Below are 25,959 nucleotides of genomic sequence, written 5' to 3'. Positions count from 1 at the left end.
CTTTATAATTAATTATTTCCTTGTTCTCTTGACAGATTTTCTATTTAGAAATAAGACATTTTATTCAATTTTTGCGTTGTTACGTACATAATAATACATAAACAAAAAACAAGTGTCTCTTGCACAGAACGTGGATTTGAAAAAAAAATCGGAGCGTACGAAGCAGCGATTTTTGATAGTCATTTTACGCGGTTTTGTAATTTACCTGGTTTTGATTTACGCAGTACAATCAATCGTCCGCGTAAATATCGACTTCAGTGGATTTTAACCGGTACACCGTTTGTAGCAATTGCCTGATCGACGGTTATTTGACTGCAATATTTTATGTATAAGAGAAATACGGAATTTTATTTAAGCGTAAATCCTACATTAGGGGCAATTAAGGAACATTCGATACATTTTTGATTGATTGGAATTACTGCACGTTAACTTGGGCGGAGTATTAAATTTTAATCGCTAGCCACGGGCTGTTGTGGGGCCGTACACTTATAACGGTGCATTTTTTTGTGTTTTTCGAAACCCCCTCCAATGTAAATTTTTTTTCTTACACATTATTTTTTATTTATATGGAGAGTAAGAAAATTATAGTACTCCTTCCATAAGTGCTTACGTAATAAGTGTACGGTCATGAAACGCTCATGCGGGCTTGTTCATGCTATGTACAGCGTGATATGTTTTTTGGTTTATGATGTTCAAAATACAACAGCTTGTGTGCTCGAGTGTTAATGGCCCGCTTAAAAGATTTCTGGATATAGATAATTTCAAACCATTCGTGATTTTTAAACATACATTTTAGATATGTAATTAAATGACGCATTTTGGTTAATCAGGAGGAGCTGGACTAAAATCTCCAAAATTCGACACATTATTATTTTGCCGTACATATTAGCCGTTTTTATAATGAGCTCGACTTCAACTGCTGTAAAACCAAGAAACCACACCATTTCAGTGGTTTCCTCTTATTTTGTCATCAATTCATAATGACAACATTTTGCTGACAACGACAGCAATTTTTGTCGCGACAAAATTCAAAGGTGACATGACGAACTTTTTTGTCAATAACCATGACAAATATTCTAATCCGTCTGGTAGTGCAAAACCTTAGTCGCGATGGAAAGCGTCACACGACAAATATATCGTAACAAAATAAGTATGTGACAATATTCAAAATGTCTTGTCGGAGCGAGAGACCAGTAGTACGCTGTATCGAGCTACGTTGGTTAGGTTGTGTTGTCCAGTTTGATGTGACTGTTTTCTCTTTGGTTTTGTCGCATGGTTTTTCTGTATGAAGGTGACAAATCCCAGGCCTGTTTTTAACTCGTTTCGCTACATGAAGATATATAAAAATACAAACGTTCTTGCACTACAACTTATTTGAACAATCCTATAATATTGCTTTTATGTATTATTCGGCGAAGTAAAACAAGGATCTACTCATTGAACAGCTTGCTCCTCTGCTTTACCAGCTTAAATCTTAGTCATTCATTCAGTAGATTGAAATATATGTAGTACAATTTGGCGTATTGAAATTCCGGCTAATGTCACTCAAAATTAAAGCATCTGACGATATTCCTAAATGGAAAAAGGTCATGTAAAGGAAAAATCTATAAACTCAGCAAAGCTGTTGTTCATGGCTATTTAAACCTCGCCTCGCGTGCTCGCCGGTTTAAGGTAAATTATACTGAAACAATCGTATTTTAACAAATTCGAGCCATTATTATCTTGGTTTAAAATAATTACACAGAATTTTGCGCATGGCTATAAATCCATGCAATATGTTCTTTAAAATCCTGAATAATTCTAAAGAAAAACATTTTAAATGAGCGTAAATCTAAAAAAAATAAATCGTGTGAAAGCAGACTTTTGTGTATTAATTATTGTATTGATAATTTGATCTATTCACTAGACGAAGCGGAATGATGAAGTTCTTCACCATTGGGTTCCATATCCATAATGTTCAGGTTGTGTCATTCTCCGACCACTCGTTGATATTTGGTAAATGCCAGAAATACCTGCTCGAGCGTCGTTTGCCCAAGAACGTAATCCTCCATATCTAAGGACTGCTTGGCCTTTTCCATGATTCCAAACATAGTTGACCAGCGAACACCAGTTTTCGGAATATGATAGGTGATTGATTCGAGGTACTCCTCCCTGAAAAAAACGACGTAGATTAAATAGTGAAACTTTTTTAAAGCGGTTAATTCAATTACTTGAGTTCAGCATCTGGAAAATGTTCGCTTATGTACGCTTTGATTGACGAATCTTTTTCGAAGCAATCGATTGGTTTTTTCTTCAACTTAATAGTCAAGAAGTAGCCATTCGAAAATTTGTTTTTTAGATGTTGCGTTGATCCAATACACTTGAATTCTCCATTAACCATAATGGCTAGTTTTGTACATAAGGCTTCGCATTCTTCCATACTATGAGATGTTAATACAATCGATTTTCCTGCATTTCTTTCTCTACAAATCACGTCCCATAACTGCCGCTTGGCACCAGGATCCATCCCAGTTGTAGGTTCATCCAGGTAAACTACTGTTGGATTTCCCAACAAAGCCAATGCAGTACTTAGTTTCCTTTTGTTTCCGCCGCTATATTGCTTCGTGCGTTTATCAAAATGTTTCTTGAAGTTCAAATTCTCGGCAAGTTTGTTAGAAACTGATGATATTTCATCTTTTGGAATCCCTCTGAGCAGTGCAAATATTTTCAATGTTTCTCTACCGGTTATATCATCTATAAGTGCATCGAACTGTGGACAATACCCAATTTGTTTGTGGACAGTGGTCAAGTGGGTTTTTAGATTGATTCCACTAACCCAAGCATCACCCGAAGAAATGTTTTCGTCGCCTGTCATCATTTTGAAAGTTGTTGTTTTTCCTGCTCCATTAACTCCCAACAATCCAAAACATTGAGAATGTTCAATAGATACGGATATTTGGTTTACAGCCAAAAATGATTTATAATACTTGGAGACGTCACGAAGAACTAGGTTAGTTGCGCCGATTTCGCTCATGGTCATTTGGCTAACACGCTCCTTTTCAAGCATCACATCCGTATCTACTTCTGATAATTCCAATGCTGGTGGTCTCTTCCCTGCAGTCGAGTTGTTAAATACTTTGTTGAATAAGCGGTATTCAATGATCAAAAGTAGTGTAAAGCTCAGTATTCCTAGTCCTGCCATGAATAACAAGTTTCGACTGATTCCAGTTGGCTCAAAAGAAAATATATTTATTCCTGGAACAATACAACTATTATTTATTATTTAATCTAACAAGAAATTGAACTGTAAACTCACCGCAACAGTTTGGGAACAATTCACAGATGACTATCTCGTTACATCCCGGAATAATTGCGCACTGCGTTTCGCAGATCTGTAGTGTGGCCGATGCAATGTTCATATTGCTTAATGCGTGACTTAAAGCGAACAGCGGGAAAATCATGAAACCCCATTCTAATCCATGTGCTACATTAACTAAATCGAAGCCATCGAACAGTAGAAGAAATACAGCCATAAAGAATATTGTTCCAGTAAAGATGTTGAAAATCATCAGTTTAACGAACCCACTCGCTGGCACGTCAAAAAGAAATGACATTAAATATGTGAACGGTATAAAGGCAAATCCAAAAACGAACAAAACTAGAAAGACCCGCCCAAGCTCTTCCCCAGTCGACCAGCCATCCTCCTGGAACGCTGCAAGTGTTGCGATATAGAACAGAATAGTGATTATGAAAGTTGCGTAGTCCCACAGGAAGGACACCATCCAAAAGGCCAACACATTCACGCCGCTAACAAACTGCAGCAGTTTGGCTCGGGATACCCGTTCCTTGATGTAAAATAAAATGTACATAGCTGCCACGAACGCCATGGAAAATCCGGTGTTGAAAGCCAGCTGGAATCCAATGTTATTTCCTCCCTGGAGTTGTGTGAACTGGAAGTTTGAAAAAACGAACTATAGAATCAAGTAAAAGGTTCACAATACAGCCGAATTATCTAGAATAACCAATACATGTTAGAGTTATTTAAGGCATTTCCAAAAGATTGTCGTGAATTTATTTCGCTGTCCCGTGGAAATACTTTCAATGTAGTATACCTCAATCTATTACTCATGAATTAACTGATTATTCAATTTCTACGGCACGTTATATGGCAATTCTATGCTTTGATACTTACTCGTGTTTCCGGCCTGAATGGTAACGGATTGTTGGATATATCTATCGAACAATTGGGACACACTGTTCCCAATACAGCGTTGTAATACATATTGATACTCAAGGGAGCCGTATGATACCCTTGAGCACTAAACCACACGTCGACATAATCGGAACTTATAGTTGCCCCAATGAGAAACTCATTTAGTACTAGCGGAAAATTTTCTTTCGCCTAAAAAAAAACATCTTTAAATCAATTGCTTTTAAAACTACGTGAAACTTGATGTTACCCTGTCTAATATATAACAGATCATGCACTCGGTGATTGTTAAAATTTTTGTTTCTTCCCCATATTGATCAAACAGCCTCTGATACGACTGTACGACATTTATGTTATCAGTATCTACATCAAGAACAGTTGTAGTTCTTCGATAATCATTAAGAGTCATTCTTAGTGAGGGAAGCTCAACACTATCCGGCATTGCTCGTACAATGATGACTGTCATGATGACAAAAAATATGGGAATGAAGATTTGAACTAGCATTCCGATCCATCCTCGATATGTTGCAAGAAGCTTCTTTAAAAACAGTGCATGTAACTGGTTGAATTTTAGTGCAGTGCCAGTGAGAAGTTTTTCGCTTTCGTTTACATTGATAGTTACAGTAGAACCAACAGTTCCATTTTCGTAGGCAAGTCCATTACTTTCATTTTCTGGTTCCTCGTGAGAAAAAGAATCACTTCCGACCTTAAGAAATACTTCTTCCAATGTTGTAAGTGATATGCCGTAGCTGTCAATGTGGAGTTGTTCAGAGTTATCTTCCAACTCTCCTAACAGTGACTGAAATACGCTTGTGTAATTCTCCTCCAAAACATATGAAAGCTCTGTCCCTATGTCAGTATCAACATGACAACTTGGGATATACTTTTGTATTAATGTAGTTACATTCTGAGGATTACAACCGTCCCCTTTAACACAAATCAGACGGTATCCTACGCCAAACTTCTTCTTGAGAAAAAATGACGATCCAACTGCTTTCAGCTCACCATCTGCCATTATGGCTATTCGATCTCCAAGAATATCCGCTTCATCCATAAAGTGTGTAGACAATAGGATTGTTCGTCCCTTCTTTTCCATGATTAACAAATCCCACAAGGCACGTCTAGCAGCTGGATCCATTCCAGAGGTCGGTTCATCACACAGCACAACTTTTGATCCTCCACACAACGCTACTCCAACTGCCAATTTCCGTTTCATCCCACCAGACAGCGTATGTGATTGCGAATTAATCTTGTCTTCCAACTCTAGTATCTTAACATAATGTCGGATTTCACTTGCGATGTTCTTTTTTTCGACGCCTTTTAAACGTGCAAAAAAATTGATGTGTTCCGAAACTGTCATTTCGTTGAATAGTACATTGTGTTGTGGACAGAGGCCCAGCGATTGACGAGCACCCTCGATATTTGTGCGAATGTCGCAATCATTTATGAAAGCGGTTCCAGATGTAGGTGCGAAAACTCCTGTTAGCATGGACATGGTCGTTGTTTTACCCGCACCATTATGTCCGAGCAACACTGTTATCTGATCGTCGAACATATTCAAATGTAACCCTTTTACGGCTATCTTCCCTTTATCGAATGCTTTTCGCAGCCCTTTGATTCGGATACCTGCATGCTTCCCTGCTGGATCTGGCTCTCTCGAATCTGTGGCTTCTTGAAAATCATTTGCATCACCAGCGATATCAATTTTATTCGTCCAAAAGCTAGCAGTGAATGGAAAATACCAAGGCTTAGCAACCCCGAAGTCTCCCGGAAAGACCATTTCGACGTAGAGGGCTATTATGAGATATATGACGGCATCGGCCAGTAGCATCATCATCGTTGCCCCTACGCTGAGGTCGTCGTCAGCAGTCACCGGACTGAACAAATTGTGCCACTGTACTCCTATAGTGGTCCCCTCATGGCGCATCATCAACATGAACCCAAAAGACATCCCAGTGTTGTGGAATAGGCACAAAGCTAGCTTTGCTGACAAAGACATATTGTCGTAGTTGGCAAATGCAATGTTGTACGGCATCATGAATACAAACCACAAAAGTCCAGCTATTCCAGCAGCGGTATTTGCTAAAACAAAAAATGTTATATTATAGTTTTTCAGCTGATTGAACAAAGCAGTTCCAGAAAGAGTTACAATGCTTCTGTTGAATGTTGTTAAAATAATTTTTTTTAAGCTTTGACACAATAATTGGCATTGGTGCGTTCAATCTTGGAATCTTCGGCTGTGGTTTGGTGTCCTCATAATAGGACATGGATCGAGAGAATTGAGGCTATTCAACGGAAGTTTGTTCGTATTGCCTTACGTAATTTACCTTGGCGCGACGCGCGAAATCTTCCATCATACGAGAATCGATGCATGCTGCTCGGAACCGACACGCTAGAAAAGTGGAGAACAATGATGCAAGCGGTTTTTGTTGCAAAAGTGCTTATAAATGAAAGATTCCCCTGCTCTACTTTCTGATATGAATATATACGTTTCGGACCGTGCTCTACGGCGACGAGATTTCTTATATCTGCAACCGCGCAACAGTCGCTATGGTCAACACAATCCAATTCGGATTATGCCACTGCGCTTCAACGAGGTATTTGAACACTTCGACTTCAATATACCTATAACTAGTTTCGCTAATCAATTAAGCCGTGTAAACATAGTATTGTAGTTTTGTTTTCATTTCATGCAATTATTTTAGACATCTGACTATTTTTTAATTTTTTTTTTAAGTTTATATTGTTATGTTTAATTTATAATTTGTTATCATTGTGTAATTTGTATACTAGATCTATTCAGGAATTTATGTATATATGTAAATCTGGAAAAGAAATGGGGTTTTTATGTCTGTTTAAGGAAGGCTACAGTTGGCCACCTCAAGCCGGCTTTTCCCCCCATCAAACTTCATTAAGACGTCAAGTTAGATGAAGAAAACAAATAAATAAATAAATAAATAAATAATGTAACTAGTAAAATAATAATTAGAAAATTGTATAGTTGTATCCCACCCACAAAGTACCACCGCTTATTGTTAAAAAAATTGTTGTGAAGTACAAGGTAGGATTTCAGGTATGTAATACATTTCGTAAGGACAGGTCGCAGACACGACAGGGGTTCCCGTAGTGTAGTTGGCTATACATTGGCCTTATAAGCAAAAAGTCATGGGTTCGATTCCCAGCTCCTCCATCAAGCTCCTCGTCAGTCATCGGAAGCGCAGTCCGTACAGTCGCGTTTTGGGGAATGTGCCTCACCGACGCGACATGACTGCCTAATGACGTTATGAGGCGCATTTAACCCCCCCCCCGGACAAAATTTTTAGAAGAAAAAAAAAATTCTCGAAATTAAAAAATGTTCAGAAAACCCCCCCCCCCCGACCAATTTTCTGGCTACGCCACTGTATGGTTATGTCATATTTGTAACATGAATCAATATTCATCAGATTTCTATAAACATTTTTTACCAATTCCCCAATAAAAGCAGCATTGAAAAAAGAGAAAATGCTTGAGAAAATTATATCAAATGTAAGTGTACTCTGGCAGAGGAAATGAAAGTAGCGAGAGTTGTGAAAAGTTCAATAAAAATGTTTTAAAAAGACTAAAAAGTGAAGAGTTTAGATTTTTTTATGTGCCTAAAATATTACAAAACTATAAACACTACATTTTCCCACCAGGCCCTGGAAGTACCCGGAGGGTAAATGTACTCCAGTGTACTTGTTTTGCAAAATCATGAAGTTTGACATGTCGCAAGATGGGTTCCAAGATTGAACGAAAATTGGCCACTTCCCCAAGGGAACCAGGCCCTGGAAGTACCCGGAGAGTGGCCAATTCGATCAAAAATCGCCGAAATGTACTCCAGTGTACTTGTTTTGCAAAATCATGAAGTTTGACATGTCGCAAGATGGGTGCCAAGATTGGACGGATATTGTCCACTTCCCCAAGGGAACCAGGCCTTGGAAGTACCCGGAGGGTGGCCAATTCGATCGAAAATCGCCGAAATGTACTCCAGTGTACTTGTTTTGCAAAATCATGAAGTTTGACATGTCACAAGATGGGTTCCAAGATTGAACGAAAATTGGCCACTTCCCCAAGGAAACCAGGCTTGGAAATACTCGGAAGGTGGTCAATTCGATCGAAATTCGCCAAAATGTACTCCAGTGTTTTTATTTTGCAAAATCATGAAGTTTGACATGTCGCAAGATGGGCGCCAAGATTGGACGGATATTGGCCACTTCCCCAAGGGAACCAGGCCCTGGAAGTACCCGGAGGGTGGCCAATTCGATCGAAAATCGCCGAAATGTACTCCAGTGTACTTGTTTTGCAAAATCATGAAGTTTGACATGTCGCACGATGGATTTCGAAGCCGATCTGCCAGTGACCATTTTTTCCGGGAGGGAGGTAACCCCAGTACTCCCCGGAATATGTCCGGAACCATGGCCATTGCACAAAAATTGACCTCGGTTCCTAAAACTATAGGATTTTTGTGATCGATTCCAGAAGATTGCTTGAAAATCCGTTAGAATCTGGCTGAGCTGCGTGGTTTTGAATTTTGAGTTTTGTCGTAAAATGGGGATTGGGGACGTACGTGTTAACATTAACTTATTCTAACAAAGTTGGCCGAATTTTTCCGCCGCATTTGTTTTGTTATAACTTTTTCCTCAATTTGTGTTTATCAATGAAAATATGTCACAAATGTGCTCAAGACTTGTATATTTATGACAGTTAAAACCGTTTTTTGAAGTCGAGCCAGATGGAGTACAGATATTCCGAAAGCAAAATTCGTCCAACCAGCCCTGGTCTCCCCTAAACAATGAAAACAGATACTCCCTGGGCCCGAAAAACGCTTGCTTTGGTCTCATCGAAACGAAAACTCGGAACCCTGTTGATTAGAGCTCCAATATATGCTGATGTACAACAAGCTGGATTGACTGTACCCATCGTAGTTGCTAGTCGTGATTGGCCGAGAAACAACAAATAATGCACAGCTTACCAATTGAATAGTTTTCTCGGGACTAGAAAGCTGTTCTCGCTGTACATGCTTCGGAGTTTCTTTAATTCAAGACCAATAACGATGCCGGCCACGTCCTCACAGTCCTAATTGACTGGGGAGGAAAATTAGTTCGACACACATTGCTACAAGAGACCGAGGAATCCTCTGCATCTCCATGAGCGCACCGGGAAGGAATAGTATGTTAGTTGGGAAGGAAATATATTGGAAATCACCTTGGTAAGCGACTAATTATTTCTTTTGAACAACGCCATATTCATGATGATACAAAAACGGAAAAGCAACGCGTGTCTCACGTATTTTCCCGAAGACTGATTCGATATCTTAACTACATGGCGACGACTAAAACACGTACTGCACAATGCTTGCTCGATGGCTAACCAGATGTGGCATAGCCAGCCATGCTTGGTATCCGGAAGTTGCTAAGCATAATAAATAACCAACCGGAAATCATCAAGGCAATCCATTTGTTATAATAATATGTTAGATTCATTCCATTATCAACTCTCGAATAAAGTAGTTGCATGTTTGACGCCTTCCTTCATTCCTTCGATACTTTACATTTGGCGACGAGAGAAACCGAATCCAGAATGAATTTTGTCAAGCCTCCGGAATTTAATGTTGGAGATTCCTGGCCGTTGTATGAAGAGCGTTTGAAGAGATTTTTCGTTGCCTATCAAATCGATGATAAGGACGACAAAAGGAAATCTGCGTTTTTATTGACGGCTGTGTCTATGGAAGTCTACCAAATTGTTAAGAATTTAACGTTCCCGGCGCTACCTGAAAATAAGAAGTTTTCGGAGCTATGCGATTTATTGAAGCAGCGGTTTACCCCGACGCTGGTTGTTTTCCGGGAGAGAGCGAAGTTTTTTGAGGCAAGACAAGGTGAAGGCGAATCGATTGTGGAGTGGAGTACTCGCTTGAAGAAGTTAGCAGCCAACTGTGAGTTCGGCGACCAATTAAATCCGTTTTTGTTGAACATTTTTGTGACCGGCATGCGAAGAGGACCAATTTTCGAACGCTTATGCGAGGAGGAAGCAACTTCGACGTTGGAGAACCTTTTTAAGATTGCTATGAAGAGAGAATCTACTATGCAGCAACAAGAAGTTTTGGAAGTCCATAAAATTCAAGTACATGAGCAAAAGAAAAAGTACAAGAATGAAGCCAAGTGCTACGCGTGTGGTCAAGGAGATCATGATTTCAAGAAATGCCAATACAAAAGTTATATCTGCCGCAATTGTGACAACAAGGGCCATTTGGCGAAGGTTTGTCCATCAAGAGATAAGAAGCAATCAAGAGAGAAGCATAGTTTGAAAGTGAATCATTTGCGAATCAACAAACTCGATGTTCCTCCGCCGGTGGAAATTCAAGTTGTCGTGAATAAACATCCTGTCAATTTTGAAGTCGATACCGGAAGTCCTGTGAACGCTATTTCAAAGAGCATGTATGATCGATTGTTTCAAGACATCCCTTTGAAGACAAACTCTACTGAAGAATTTTTGTGCTACAATGGTTCTGGTTTCCGTGCTGTTGGGACGTTCAAAGCTATTATGAGGTACAAGGAGCATGAATCATTGGAAGAAGTATTTGTTTTTGAAGGAACCCGTCAACCCTTATTCGGACGTCAAACAATGAGGAATTGGAATTTGAAAATCGATTTTCACTTCTTATCAATAGACGAAAAGGATTGTAAGAAGTTATTGGATCCAATTTTGAAAAAACATACTTCGGTATTTGAAGGTGAGTTGGGGCGATTCAAGCACAACAAGATCCATTTGGCTTTGAAGGATGACGCTGTTCCAAAATTTTGTAAACCGAGAAAAATTCCGTTGGCATTTAAAGAAAAGTTGAAGTAGAACTAAACAGACTGGAGAGCTCCGGTATTATTTCAAAAGCCCTTCATCGGATGCTGAATGGGGTACACCATTAGTACCAGTTTTAAAGAAAGATTCTTCATTACGTTTGTGCGCCGATTACCGTGTCACCGTGAATCCGTTTTTGTTGGACGACCACCACCCGTTTCCTGTTATAGAAGATATTTTTGCTGCTCTCAAGGAGGAAGATATTTTGCCAAATTGGATTTGAAGAACGCTTATTATCAGCTCGAAGTGGATGATGAAACGAAGAGGATTTTGGCGTGGAGTACACATCGTGGAGTTTATTGGATGAATCGTCTACCATTTGGCACGAAGCCAGCATGTTCAATTTTTCAAGGTACGTTAGAACGAGTTCTTCAAGGATGTCGTGGTACCGTTATTTACCTAGATGACGTCCTGATTGCTGGAGCGACAGTGCAAGAGTTTTTGGAGAACCTGGATAAAGTTTTAAACCGTTTGAAGGAAGCAGGGTTCCTGTTGAACAAAGACAAATGCGAATTTTTCAAGCGAATGGTAGCATACCTAAGACATGTTATTGATGAAGATGGACTACACAAAGATCCAGAGAAAGTGAGAGCCATATTAGACGTGAAACCGCCAGCTGATGTCAAGGATGTTCGAGCGTTTGTTGGACTAGCAAATTACTACGCAAAATTTTGTCCAAGTTTGGCGCAGTGTTTGAAGCCCCTTTATGAACTGTTGAAGGACGGTGTGAAATTCTCCTGGGCCAACAATCAACAAAAGGCGTTTGAGAAAGCGAAGAAGCTACTTTCCGAAGATACCGTTTTGGCTCACTATAATCCTAATCTTCTTGTTCGGTTATACTGTGACGCATCTAACGAAGGTATTGGGGCCGTGATTACTCATGTTTTCCCGGATAAATCTGAACGCCCGATTTCATTTGCATCTCGGATTTTCAAGAAACATGAGGCTGGATATTCCGTTATTGATCGAGAAGCATTAGCGATCTACTATGGTATCAACAAGTTTAGCAAATATCTATTTGGCCGTCACTTTGAGTTCATGAACGACCATAAGCCGTTGACTGGGTTGTTCAATCCGAGGGGTATCCCAACCATACCATCTGGACGGTTACAACGATGGGCGACATTCTTGGCGAATTACGTGTATGAGATCCGTCATGTGGTGGGTGTGCACAATGTCCCAGCTGATTTTCTCTCAAGATTTCCGTTACGCTGTGAAGATGACGAGAATGATGAAGATGCCGTAAGCTTCCTGAATTTCATTGAAGTTGAAACACGGTCTTTGGTGGAACGGAAACAGATTGTTGTTGAAAGCCGAAGGGACAAGCTTATCAGCCGAGTTGTCAATTACGTTCAGTCCGGATGGCCTAATATGATTCAGGAAGATGAATTGAAAACATTCTATCAAAACGTGACGAATTGAGTGTAGAAGAAGGTGTTTTACTCTGGGGCTATCGTATAGTTGTTCCCACCAAGCTGAGAAAGATGTTGCTAGATGAACTTCACAAGGTACATTTGGGAATCGTGAAAATGAAAAGTATGGCCCGATCGTACTTCTGGTGGCCTATTTGGATAACGACATCGAGACCCTAGGAAAAAAATGTGAACTGTGTATTCAGCAACGACCAGAAAGAAGTGATCCTGTTTCGCCTTGGCGACTGACGTCTGCACCAGGAGACAGAGTTCACATGGATCATTTTTCGTTTCGTGGATCGGATTTCTTTGTTATGGTTGACAGCTACAGTAAATGGTTCATTCCAGTTCGCACATTGACGTCCAAAGAAACAATTGAGAAAACTTGTGAATATATTTCAAGATTTGGTGCAATTACCACTTTGGTGTCTGACAACGGAACAGCATTCACGTCGGAAGAATTTCAAGAATTTTGCAAATCAAGAGGAATTAATCATTTACGAACCGCGCCATACAGCCCGTGTTCAAATGGTGCCGCAGAAAATGCTGTGAAAACAGTGAAAACTGCTTTGAAGAAACTTAGCAGCGATGCAGTTTTCCAGAAGAAATCGATGTCCATGATGATCAACTCTTTTCTGGAAATGTATAGAGCTTCAAAACATGCGACGACCGCGGAAAGCCCATTTAAATTGATGTTCGGCAGAGAAATGAGATTAAGGTTTGATTCATTGAAGTTTGATGCTGCAAAACGCCAGTGCGACACAATTGAAAAGGTAAATACTAAAAAGAAGCCACTAACATTCGTTGTTGGGGAAACTGTATACGTTCGAGACTACAGAAATCCAAAGAAAGCAACGTGGATGCGTGGAAAATTTTGAAGAAGCTTGAGCTGTACTCTTCGAATGCTCGTCGGACGAACTTGGTACAATCAAACGGAGAAGTAATCAAATACTAAAGTATCCATATGATGATTATGAAGAAGGAAAGCGAAACACCAATCACTGTGATTTCAACAACGACGATGCAGATTCGAATGCAAGCTACGTTTCGCTTGAAGATGATACGGAGGAGATTCGAACAAACCATCAATTGAACGGAACATATGTTACGAGGTATAACCGAGTTGTTCGACCACCAAGACGCTAGGAGGAGGAGTCGTTGTGGCATAGCCCTAGGATAGGATGTGACAAGTAGTCAGTAAAAATCGTACCGATTTGCTGTCACAATCGTACCGGTTGCTGATTGGTTGAAAATGACAATCGATTACTTCGATTGCTAGCGGCGCGTTTTCCGTAGGGCAGCATGTTGTTAGTTTGGCCGTGTTGCAGGTTTTTAAAGTTGATATTAAGCAAAATACGTAAATTTTTGAGTTCCAGTTTTTTGGTAAGAAATAAATTTATATTGAACTGCAAACGCCATATAAATTATTCTCAAGGGTTGTAAGGTTTAAAACTGTTGATTTTAAGCATTATCATTCACCTTTCTGTCATTTTCGATCTCAAAGTCATTTTTCCAGTAGCGAAAGCTTCTCTCTGTTAGTCTTTCACTTCTCTTACATAAATAGTGGATGGAACCGGAAGAAAAACATCAAATTTTGATACATGATATTCAGAAGATTTTGTACCAAATTACTTTGGCTGCACTGGCGATCACCTCGTCAGAGCAACCGACTAAAAAACAACAAGGCAGTCTCAATTGAGTTGTCACATCCTATCCTAGGCATAGCCAGCCATGCTTGGTATCCGGAAGTTGCTAAGCATGATAAATAACCAACCGGAAATCATCAAGGCAATCCATTTGTTATAATAATATGTTAGATTCATTATCAACTCTCGAATAAAGTAGTTGCATGTTTGACGCCTTCCTTCATTCCTTCGATACTTTACACCCGAAAAAACACACACTGAACTGATTAACTTTATTATCGGCCGCGCAATGCAGAATACAATATTTCGGCAGATCGCGCCCAATACAAGAGAAAACACGCACTCAATAACTTGGCGGGACAGTTATGTCGAGAAATACAGCACTTGTTTGATGGTTTCTACAGGTTTCTACGCACAGTCCCGCTCTGTGGATAAATTCATAAATGACTACTGCGATTGACATATCGAAGGTTTCGTGCAATATAGGCGCTACACTGCCAAAAATATCTATATAAGATATATGTGTCGCCGTTATAAATTTTTTCAATAGCTCCACCCTAATATAATCGACATAGAACCACACATAAATTAAATAATTGCTAATTCGAGACCACACATAAAGTTTATTTGGATATATATTTTATTAGTAGTTCGCGTGGAGAATGGTTATGTGTGCAGATATACATTATAAGTTAAATCTATGGATTTTTGCCAATAAATATGTGTGGATTTTTAGTAGTGTAGGGTGGTTCAAGCAATCAATTTGCTCCACAGTTCTAATTTAATTCTGTCTCATGTTCTGAGTGTCTTCCTGAAATTTCAGCTGATTTGGATAAAAACTGATTTAGCCCAAGCCGTTCAAATTTAAATTTTTCACTGTACTGATTATAGTGCTTCCCTATTAAGCACAGGAGAAAAAAACCTACATAGCTAAAAGAGCTTTCACTCAACGAAAACCACATCCTCAATAATCATTCCAATAATATGTAATCGATTTGCCTAACTAGTCAACAAGCAACATTACTGCTAAAATTATTCGTTTTCATGATATAAACCACTAAAACTAAAACTAAAACGATATCCTATCCCAAGACAATCGTGGAGATGTAGAGGTATACTCGATCTCTAGTAGCAACGAGAGTCGGACTAACAATCCTTCCCTTCCTTTATGACCGTAAGGACGTGGCCGGCGCCGTTCTTCTTCAATGGCTTTATATTCCAACTGGAACTTTTCTATGCCCGCCATTGCATGAGTATGTATCTTGTGTGGCAATAAGTACAATGAACACACTATGCCCAGGGTGTCGAGAAAGTTTCCAACCCGAAAACATCCTTGACCGGACCGAGAATCGAACTCGTCATCTCCGGATTGGCAATCCTACGCCTTTGCTTGCAAGGCTACGGGAGACCGGCGCCGTTATTGACTTTAAATATTTGAGGCTCTCTCTACTGCTACAGGAGGCTCCAGTTCCTCCACTCGGCGTATGTTGAACCGTCGTCCGACTGTTCGTCTTTTTTTTATATTTTTATCGTTAGAGTCTTGCAGCCCTAGGCTGGACCATTTCGGGAAACTTTCTGTCTCTTCTTGCCGACGAATCCGTGCAATGTGCACTGCGTAAGCGTATTTCGTCGTTGAAAAGGTGTTAGTCAAACGCGATGTCGGCCCTACACTTATTTCGTACTTCAAGGATGTTGTTGACCTGGCAGCAATTAACTTCGCTTAGGTAATAATTTCGATCAGCCCATAGATCAACTATTTCATCTTCTCACAGTCTTAGTTCTATCGCGGACGGAGTGCATAAAACCAGCTACTTTTTTTACAAACTAGAGAGCAGATGCGTTGTTTGGTCAAAATATTATTCAAGATTTCTTTTGTATGGGTCCCGGAAGGTAACTTTTATGTTTATACTTGTGTTGCTCTGTTTCGCTGTTCCGTGCATCACGAACTTTAAATTGAGTCCGACGCCATGCAAAACCATTCCATCGTCAAACGCCCGGGTGAGTATCGGAAATATTCTAAACCCAAGCTCCTACCCCGTTCCCATAATTATCAATTTTTTAAAAATATTTTCTTTTGTGGATCTACTAATACCTCCACTATTGATACCGTTACCCTATACGCGAGCAGCACAAGTCAGACAAAAATGGTTGCAGCAACTTGATTGTGACCGGTCAGATATGAATTGCAGTAACCAATGAGGAATTTGTGTGCTCCTAAAGTGGTCGAATAAATGAACGCTTTTCTTTTCCCAAACGAGCATAGGAACTTAATAGATGCGCTCATATGCCCTCACATATTTATGTTTCGTCAAATGCATTGTGACTCTTTCTGTATCAGATTATAGCATAAATGTCATACCTTTAGAGAAAAATGTACTTATCATGAAACAAAATGTAATGGTAGCTGTACTGTAGACCAGCAAGTATACCCAAACAACGGACCATTCTGCGTAGGTCAATACAGCCAAATCTGTGTCGCTGGTCATGCTAACCTGAAATGTTGAATCACTAATCAGTTTTTCGAAATAACTAGAAATCATTTACTTACGCAAATCAGGATGGTGATGAAAGAAATGGAAATCAGAAGCAAAAGCTTGGACTTAACATACCAAGCAGTCCAGTGTAGCCAACTAGGAAGTCCCATGATTTTCATTGCTTCTTTCAGCTGCCTTTCCTTTTCAACGGCAATGTATTTGACTGTGTTGATACATGTGTAGAAGAAGGCAACTATTATAATTAGTGGAAGCAAGTTTTCCAATCCCAGCAGAAGTGGATCGCTGTAGAACGGTGGGTTGGGGAAACGCTGTAATAATCGAACAATTTTAGTGTAAACTGTAAATACACTTGACACTGGTAAACTCTTTAGTCCATAACTTACCCGTAAAAAAACTGCAGGAATCGCCACTCCTGGGCTGCGCTCTACTACGATGGCACGAGAAACAGCACTTTGAACATGCGCAAAAGTTTCGTAGTGGTAGTTGGCCGGATATCCCCCATCGTCAGCAGTGGGGTTTCTCGGACCAGGAACTTCGAAGGCTGGAAAAAGTCGATTGGTTTGCCAATGGTTCCAGAACTCAGAGCCAACATCTGAATGTGTGCGCATCTCCGCTGGGAAGCGTATGGAAAATTCCACATGATCTGGGATTGTTTGTATGCTCTGAAATTTGTGTAACGTAATTAGACAACAAATATATCCTCTTCTTCTTCTATACAAAGTTGCCATTGGTACGACCGCGCGTAGCGTAAAAGGGAGATCATTCTGAACAACTGATTTGTTTTCTATATAAATTTTGGATGCAAAAAATTGTAACAGAAAATTGATCAATTTTCGGCGAGACAAAGTTCGCAGGGTCAACTAGTTAAATATATTTATTTATTTTCTATATAGTGACGTAAATAACCTCTACAGGTTTTCAAAGTACGTAAATAACCTCTACAGGAACTTCCGGAGGAATTCCTGGGGGAACTTCCGGAGGAATTCCTGGAGGAGCTTCCGGAGGAATTCCTGGAGGAGCTTCCGGAGGAATTCCTGGAGGAACTTCCGGAGGAATTCCTGGAGGAACTTCCGGAGGAATTCCTATAGAAACTTCCGGAGGAATTCCTGGAGGAACTTCCGGAGGAATTCCTGGAGGAGCTTCCGGAGGAATTCCTGGAGGAACTTCCGGAAGAATTCCTTGAGGAACTTCCGGAAGAATTCCTTGAGGAACTTCCGGAAGAATTCCTTGAGGAACTTCCGGAGGAATTCCTGGAGGAACTTCCGGAGGAATTCCTGGAGGAACTTCCGGAGGAATTCCTGGGGGAACTTCCGAAGGAATTCCTGGGGGAACTTCCGAAGGAATTCCTGGGGGAACTTCCGAAGGAATTCCTGGGGGAACTTCCGGAGAAATTCCTGGAGGAACTTCCGGAGGAATTCTCCTGAGGATCTTTTGGAGGAATTCCCTGAGGTTCTTTTGGAGGAATTGCTGGAGGAACTTTCGGAGGAATTCCTGGAGGAACTTCTTGTCTTATTTACCATCAATTATTTATCTCGTCCGTCTCGTCTTCCTACATTTGATTTCTATTTATTTATATGGTATCTCCGTGTTTACAAATGAAAATACGCTTTTTTCTAGTGTCACGCTACATACAAAGTTGACGGACTTTCTATCGCTCTCATCGCTCCTTTTTACCGTACGCCACAAGAAAATATGGTGTTGACTACACTACCGAAATGGTATTTTTTATGGAATTCGGAAAACTTGGTTAAAGTAAAAACATCTTCCCTAAAAATTTAATGCGGTCATATTTACTGTCGCTAACCGCAACTCGAGCACATCTATATATGGCGTCCATATACATATGTGCTCGACTTGCGGTTTGCGGCAGTATAGAAGGAGATCCCCTAGCGCCGGACACCTCCCAATACCGGACACTTCTCAAAACGGCACTTGCAGAGATCCCTCCTCCATCTTATGTAAACAAAGTAGTACAAAAGAAAGCTATTGAAAAGTCATTAACTTGCATAAAATATCAAATTCTCATGTTGTAAACTTTTGTAATTGTTATTAAACAAAAATGTCAAAAATTTTCATGTATTACTTTAGAAGGTTTGAATCAACAATATTAAAATCAATCGAATGCATTCTGGTAATGTCGAGACGATCAATATTAGTCATCAATAATTAGTTTTGAGCGCCTTAGGGGAAAATGTTCTTCTTCTTCTTCTTATTGGCATTACATCCCCACTCTGGGACAGAGCCGCCTCGCAGCTTAGTGTTCATTGAGCACTTCCACAGTTATTAACTGCGAGGTTTCTAAGCCAAGTTACCATTTTTGCATTCGTATATCATGAGGCTAACACGATGATACTTTTATGCCCAGGGAAGTCGAGACAATTTCCAATCCGAAAATTTCCTAGACCGGCACCGGGAATCGAACCCAGTCACCCTCAGCATGATCTTGCTTTGTAGCCGCGCGTCTTACCGCACGGCTAAGGAGGGGAAAATGTTACAGGGTTTGAAAGAATTTATCTTCCGTTTACTTCCACTATTTTGTTTTTACGTGTCTTCACAAATTCGTATTTCGTCCACTACTTGTGGACACCTTCAGTGTTCAGTCGATATACAACACACTGAAGATGTCCACAAGTAGTGGACGAAATACGTATTTGTGAAGACACGTGAAAACAAAATAGTGGAAGTAAAAGGAAGATAAATTCTTTCAAACCCTGTAATATTAGTCATATTTCCAATAGAGATCATGATTTGTTAGATATATAATGTAGGGGAAATGACCGCTTTGGCAGGCTTTGTTCTATTATTGTCAGGGGGGTTTCTAATTATGCTCAAATTTGGCCTAAATATTCTTTGCATATCAAAGAATATTGTGACCAAATTTCAAAAAATTTGGTCTACAAAAACCCCCTTGACAATAATAGAACAAAACCTGCCAAAGCTGTTTGTATCCGGTAGCTGTCCCCCAGGTCCAGACAGTGAGTATTTGTGATCAAATAGCCATTCTTCAAATCTGTTTTGTTAAACTTACGTCAATTCAATTGTTTCTTCTTTTCTAAGGTATCAGAAAGTCAGATAAATAAGCAGAAACAAAAATTGAAGATATCATTGAAAATGGTAGGAATTTTGAGTAGGATGTAAGAAATTTAGCTGGAGAGTCAAATAAGCTCTTCTAACACGATTTAATATCTACAACTTGAAACAAGTGATAAATATTGCTATTATAAATGATGTCTTTACTCATGCAATTGGAACTTGGTCATATTTGAACATGATTAAATAGTGCCCGGTATTCGGGGACACTTTTCTGAATTATGAAAATTTTCATCAAAATTCATCATCGAAATACGTCGTCCAAAAACGTGTTCAAATGATCAATTATAGTTTTTACTATGTCTGAAACTTGATTATGCATATATACAACATGTGATAGATTTAGTTCGGAAAAGGTATTGGAGGGTAACCGCCCCTTCGGTGGGGTTTGATCCCACGACCCCAGGGATCAAACCCCACCGAAGGGGCGGTTACCCTCCAATACCTTTTCCGAACTAAATCTATCACATGTTGTACATATGCATAATCAAGTTTCAGACATAGTAATTAATTTCCACTCCGGGTGGCTTAATACCCGGCATATAGGCAATTAACTTTGAATGTACCGAATTATAGTTTGTATGAATCATCAATGATCATATTTTGTGTATATGGTATACACATAAACATAATCCGGATAATTAGAGAGTTTTTCGTTAAATGGCTTATGTGTCCGGCACTGGGGGATCTCCCCCTACTTTTTATTACATCAAAATGATCGTTGAAAAATTTCAAAACTTTTGTTAGTTGGGTTTTGCAAAATTCGATTCCCTTATGTCTCAAATCATCGGAGAGAGGTACTGAGAAGCGAAAATTTTAGTTGTACAATTGTTTAGTATTTAGAGTTGGTAATTCAAATTTGGGAAATAGTAGGTCCACAAAATATTCTAGGAACATTCCTTGATAAATTCCACAGAGGTTGTCAATGGGAATAAGCGAAATTCGCTCCCAATTCCGAGTTATAGACATTATAGTTTGAACACAGCGCTCTACCACGAGAGAGCTTCCCTCAGACCTTAAGGAGGAAAAGCCATAATCAGTATAATGAAGAAATAAATTTCCCCATACTAATTTGCTTGCAAACTTGAAACGGCTTGTGCTTAATTAGTTTTAATCCAAATGAGCTCTAATTTTCGGAGGGCACTCAGAACGTGATACAGAATCAGATGAGCGTTGTGCAGTAGTTTCTATTTTTTTAACGACCCTAGTGTGTATTCATGTTTGTATGCATATTTGTATGTATGCTTGTACAAAAAAAACTCACACATGTTTTTAGCACGCATCCTGAACAGGTTTGATCGCAACAAGTTGCACGAGAAAGGCACTATTACCACTAGGTAGGTGATTCAGGTTTTTTTTAAATTAGAGCATGTTCGAATCATGGCACGGCAAATGCTGGGTAAAGCGTACCATTGGTACTTCGCGTACCTGAAGGAATAAAATAGACCCCATCTCGCGGTCCTTAGCCTCTTACCCAGCAACTCCTATCCCTACCTCCCCGCGGTGCTGGCCGGGATACGAGCAACCTTAGGGAAGATCGGGTAACCAACCCCGGTGGGAACTATGGTCGTATGCTGACAGGGAAGGAGGGGGGTTTACTCCTCTCCGAAGGTGCAAATCTTATTGAGCGTCTGTTCTCCATGTCAGGATCGGCTCACAACAGCGTCTGTTCTCCATGTTAGGGACGGCTGATCATCGTCCGAGTGCCAGCGAGGGACTCTAAGTGAAACTGTGCACCATGGTCCACCGGAAATAAGGAGGAATGGTCCTCCGGAAATTTAGGGGGTTTGGTGTCAGGCCCTGCAAGCCAGCCTTTAAAAAATCATAAACAACGAACAATCAACAAGAGAGTACGGACCGGAACCATCGGCGAAGACCACTGCGACGAAAAGGGACTAGCGATTGGAAACTCGGTTCGTGGAACTGCAAATCTCTCAACTTCATCGGGAGCACACGCATACTCGCCGATGTGCCGATACAGTTGTTGTTTTGTTTTCTCAAGACCACCATGACAAGGTCCCGCTATTTAGAACCTTCATAGAGAGCAATCCCATTGAAGGCGCGCCCTTCCTTATCAATAGGAAATCAATCCTTTCTTTAGAAAACAGAACAGTAATACTGTTTTTGGCCATGCATCGGAGCCCTAGCCACATCCTTGTCTTGCTTCTAGAATATCACCAGTGAAACTCTTAGATCTGTCTACAAGACCATTTCAAGCAAGAGAATTTGTTCAATAATAAAAACTTTCGTGTGTTCCTTTCACTACCATTGTTCACCAGTTCAATCTACCGTGTTACGGGACTTGAGGGAAGTTAAGGATGCCATTCAACAGCTAAAGACCAATAAAGCAGCTGGTAAGGATGGTATCGGAGCTGAGCTCATCAAGATGGCCCCGGAAAAGCTGGCCACTTGCCTGCACACACTGATAGTCAGAATCTGGGAAACCGAACAGCTACCGGAGGAGTGGAAGGAAGGGGTTATATGCCCCATCTACAAGAAAGGCGACAAATTGGAGTGTGAGAACTTTCGAGCGATCACCATCCTTAATGCCGCCTACAAAGTGATATCCCAGATCATCTTCCGTCGTCTGTCACCATTAGTGAACGAGTTCGTGGGAAGTTATCAAGCCGGCTTCGTTGACGGCCGCTCGACAACGGACCAGATCTTTACTGTACGGCAAATCCTTCAAAAATGCCGTGAATACCAGGTCCCAACGCACCATCTGTTTATTGATTTCAAGGCGGCATACGACAGTATAGACCGCGTAGAGCTATGGAAAATTATGAACGAGAACAGCTTCCCTGGGAAGCTTACCAGACTGATCAAAGCAACGGTGGATGGTGTGCAAAACTGTGTGAAGATCTCGGGCGAACACTCCAGTTCGTTCGAATCGCGCCGGGGACTAAGACAAGGTGATGGACTTTCGTGCCTGTTGTTCAACATTGCGCTAGAATGTGTCATGCGGAAAGCCGGGTGTAACAGCCGGGGTTCGATATTCAACAGATCCAGTCAATTTATTTGCTTCGCGGATGACATGGACATTGTCGGCCGAACATTTGCAAAGGTGGCAGAACTGTACACCCGCCTGAAACGTGAAGCAATAAAAGTTGGACTGGTGGTGAATGCGTCAAAGACAAAGTACATGCTTGTGGGCGGAACCGAGCGCGACAGGGCCCGCCTGGGAAGCAGTGTTACGATAGACGGGGATACCTTCGAGGTGGTCGAGGAATTCGTCTACCTCGGATCCTTGCTAACGGCTGACAACAACGTTAGTCGTGAAATACGAAGGCGCATCATCTGTGGAAGTCGGGCCTACTACGGGCTCCAGAAAAAACTGCGGTCGAAAAAGATTCGCCACCGCACCAAATGTGTCATGTACAAGACGGACATGAAACATGGACAATGCTCGTGGAGGACTTGCAAGCACTCGGAGTATTCGAGAGATGGGTGTTTAGGACCACCTTTAATGGTGTGCAACAGGACGGTGTGTGGCGGCGAAGAATGAACCACGACCTCACCCAGCTCTACGGCGAACCCAGTATCCAGAAGCTAGCTAAAGCCGGAAGGGTACGATGGGCAGGAAATGTTGCAAGTATGCCGGATAGCAACCCTGCAAAGATGGTGTTTGTTTCCGATCCGGCTGGTACGATACGGCGTGGAGCACAGCGAGCAAGGTGGGCAGACCAGGTGCAAAACGACTTGGCGAGCGTGGGGCGTATCCGAGGATGGAGAGATGCGGCCTCGAACGGCTATTTTTTTTATAGCGCTCAAAATGGTAGAACATTTAAAATTTGAAAATCGATAAAAAAGTTATTCGAAGAAAAGTGATAACTAGTGGAATCACTTTGCTGAAAAACGTACATTGATCAAAAATGCTTTTATATACGCCAAAATAATTTCGATCACGTTTTCCTCAAAGGGAAACAGTGTGAGCGGCTCAGAAGTAGTTAGCGAACATACATAGAACAGAACGAGTAGATAGATTATAGAAAGATAGATAGAAGATAAAGATAGGAAAAGATATACATAGATAAAGCACACGTAGCATAGCATAGCATAGCATAGCATAGTTACGGTGTACTTCGTAGATTGGACACTAGTGATACTCATGTTGTTCTTTTGAAATCTCCATTCAAATTACAGTTGTGTTAAAATCAAGAAATCAAGGTAGGTGTGGTCCTTGATTTCAATCTAGGACAAACATCACAAAAGCATGAGGATTACTACTCCTGGCCACGCCCACCTTCACCGTAACTTGGGAGGGAAAGGAAGTGTTGATGTAGTACTTAACGAGAGGCCCCCGACTCAGCGACACCCTCATAAGTACCACGGAGTTGGATATTGGGGAAGGTATTCCTTGGGTCAGGATTTGCCTGTAGCTGACAATGAGACCGTGGTAGATCTTACACCGTAACATACCACGCAAAGGTGTCTACCCAGCGTTACGGGGCAATAGGAAAAGATATACATAGATAAAGCACATATATTACTATTACTGGGAGCTAAATTTTACAGAAACCAAAAATATATGCCAGTAGAAGTGGTACATATGCACTACAGTTTTGAACAGAAGTGGGACAATTTGAAAGTCAATATGACATCAAAAACCTGTAAAAAAGACACACTAAAAAGCAAGCTTACCACAGGGGATGAGTTTACCCGTACAAAATACACGAAACAAATACAATGTGGTCAGACAAGCGGCTATCAAATAACTGTAATGCGCTAACATCAAACCCTCGCTGAACCCACGGAAGTGCCACTTGACTACCTACAAAACTTCTAGCATCTATCGTTAAAAAGGTAAGCGATTGAAAATGTGTTTGAGGGGGACGTCGGTTTCTCGTTGAGGGGAGTTTTTCTCATGAGCGAGGGTTAACGGAAATCTACATCCAGACACCTGAGGAGGTTAACTCAGATAGTGTGAGGATGGGTGTCATAGACTTTCTTACCCGAACCACTAAAACCAAAACCCTTCCACTAGTCCGTATCGCCCGGCTCACAGTTTGAGCTCCGCATCGAGATCAAATTTAAACACAACTATATTTTGCCAAATCGAATATTTCGCGGGGATGCGCATCAAAATTTTCAATTTTCGAAAAATAAGGAATGTTCTCGCTTGCTGCTTAACTTTTAGCCCAATCATACCCAAGAATGTTTCTTAACAAAAAGGATAATTGAAATCGCCGTTTCCGATTTGAAAGTTTTAGACTTTTGCTCGCAAGGCGTTCCAGCTTTCCACAATAGTTTTTAGTTTAAACAACACATAAGGTAATACATCCTTGCACTCCACAGTAACACTTACCGCGTACGAATCCGGAAATTGAACACCAGCGATGAGATTATTATTTTGAAGAAAAACCTGCATTGCGCTTGAATTGCTGAAAGCCATCGTATTCAGGAGGGGATCGTCAAGGTATCCTATCGAGCGCGTCACTATTCGTTCCAAAACTTCATTTTCCGGAGAAAATGCTATCGTGAATTGTAGAGGTGGATTCCCTACGAATAATCTGGAACATTTGTTTTTAGTTTGCTTTCACTTGTTCGAAGTGTTTTACTAGCAATACCTTAAATGTGAGATCGATGTTAAATCAAGCGGTTTGTAAATGAACTCAGTTTTGAACTGTTCAGCATCTACGAGACTACGTATCAGAATGAGCAACGTGCAAGCTATCACCGGTATGACAACTTCAAAAAATGTCTGAAAGTAGTGCCGCTTTGCTATGATCCAGTTCTTCCATAATAGGAGAACAAATTTCTCAAAGTTGGAAGTTGTCATTGTGCAGTTGCTAGTTTATAATATTCTTATAATATTTGGCAAATCGTTTCCACTGGTTTTAGGTGCTTTGATAATGCTAATTCGTCGAAATTTTTTAGCACGTTAGGGCTTTCTGTGAAAAGCGGATGAGCTTCGCACCAATTATGAATATTCCGTCAGTTCGTTGAACTTGAACTTCGGTTCGAATATGGTTCGCCTCCTATCACTGCATTCATTTTTAACTGGATATGTGATTATGTTCGAGCTTACTACACGAGTGCAATAATTCCCACATTTATTTTCAATATCGCACGAAAGTTCTTATGCTTTGCCCATCAATGTAAACTTTTTTTCCGGACAGCACTATCAATTATCCTTCACTGGGCTTTATAGGAAGTGTATACGCTCCACAACGATTGGTCGGACACGCAACAAGTTATTCAGTAGCGCTGGGATGGATATCGGTTGTTATTTTCCCAGATAGATTTCCTGACCACGC

At 40.6% G+C, this 25,959-nt stretch overlaps 1 protein-coding gene across 1 annotated transcript; it reads right to left on the bottom strand.

Moving 5' to 3' along the window:
• Positions 1–1,850: 1,850 nt before the first annotated feature.
• Positions 1,851–25,959, bottom strand: LOC134221086 (phospholipid-transporting ATPase ABCA3-like). The gene is made up of 10 exons (XM_062700274.1): positions 25,270–25,959; positions 25,008–25,212; positions 16,996–17,274; positions 16,666–16,920; positions 16,477–16,609; positions 4,440–6,271; positions 4,172–4,381; positions 3,296–3,929; positions 2,211–3,234; positions 1,851–2,151 (listed from the first exon to the last, which is right to left on the bottom strand). Exons 1-10 carry the CDS (start codon positions 25,479–25,481, stop codon positions 1,968–1,970), a joined length of 4,968 nt encoding a protein of 1,655 aa, XP_062556258.1. The 5' UTR covers positions 25,482–25,959; the 3' UTR covers positions 1,851–1,967.

Source organism: Armigeres subalbatus, chromosome 3, assembly GCF_024139115.2.
Source record: "Armigeres subalbatus isolate Guangzhou_Male chromosome 3, GZ_Asu_2, whole genome shotgun sequence".
Classification (NCBI taxonomy): domain Eukaryota; kingdom Metazoa; phylum Arthropoda; class Insecta; order Diptera; family Culicidae; genus Armigeres; species Armigeres subalbatus.
This window is presented reverse-complemented; position numbering and strand designations above follow the sequence as displayed.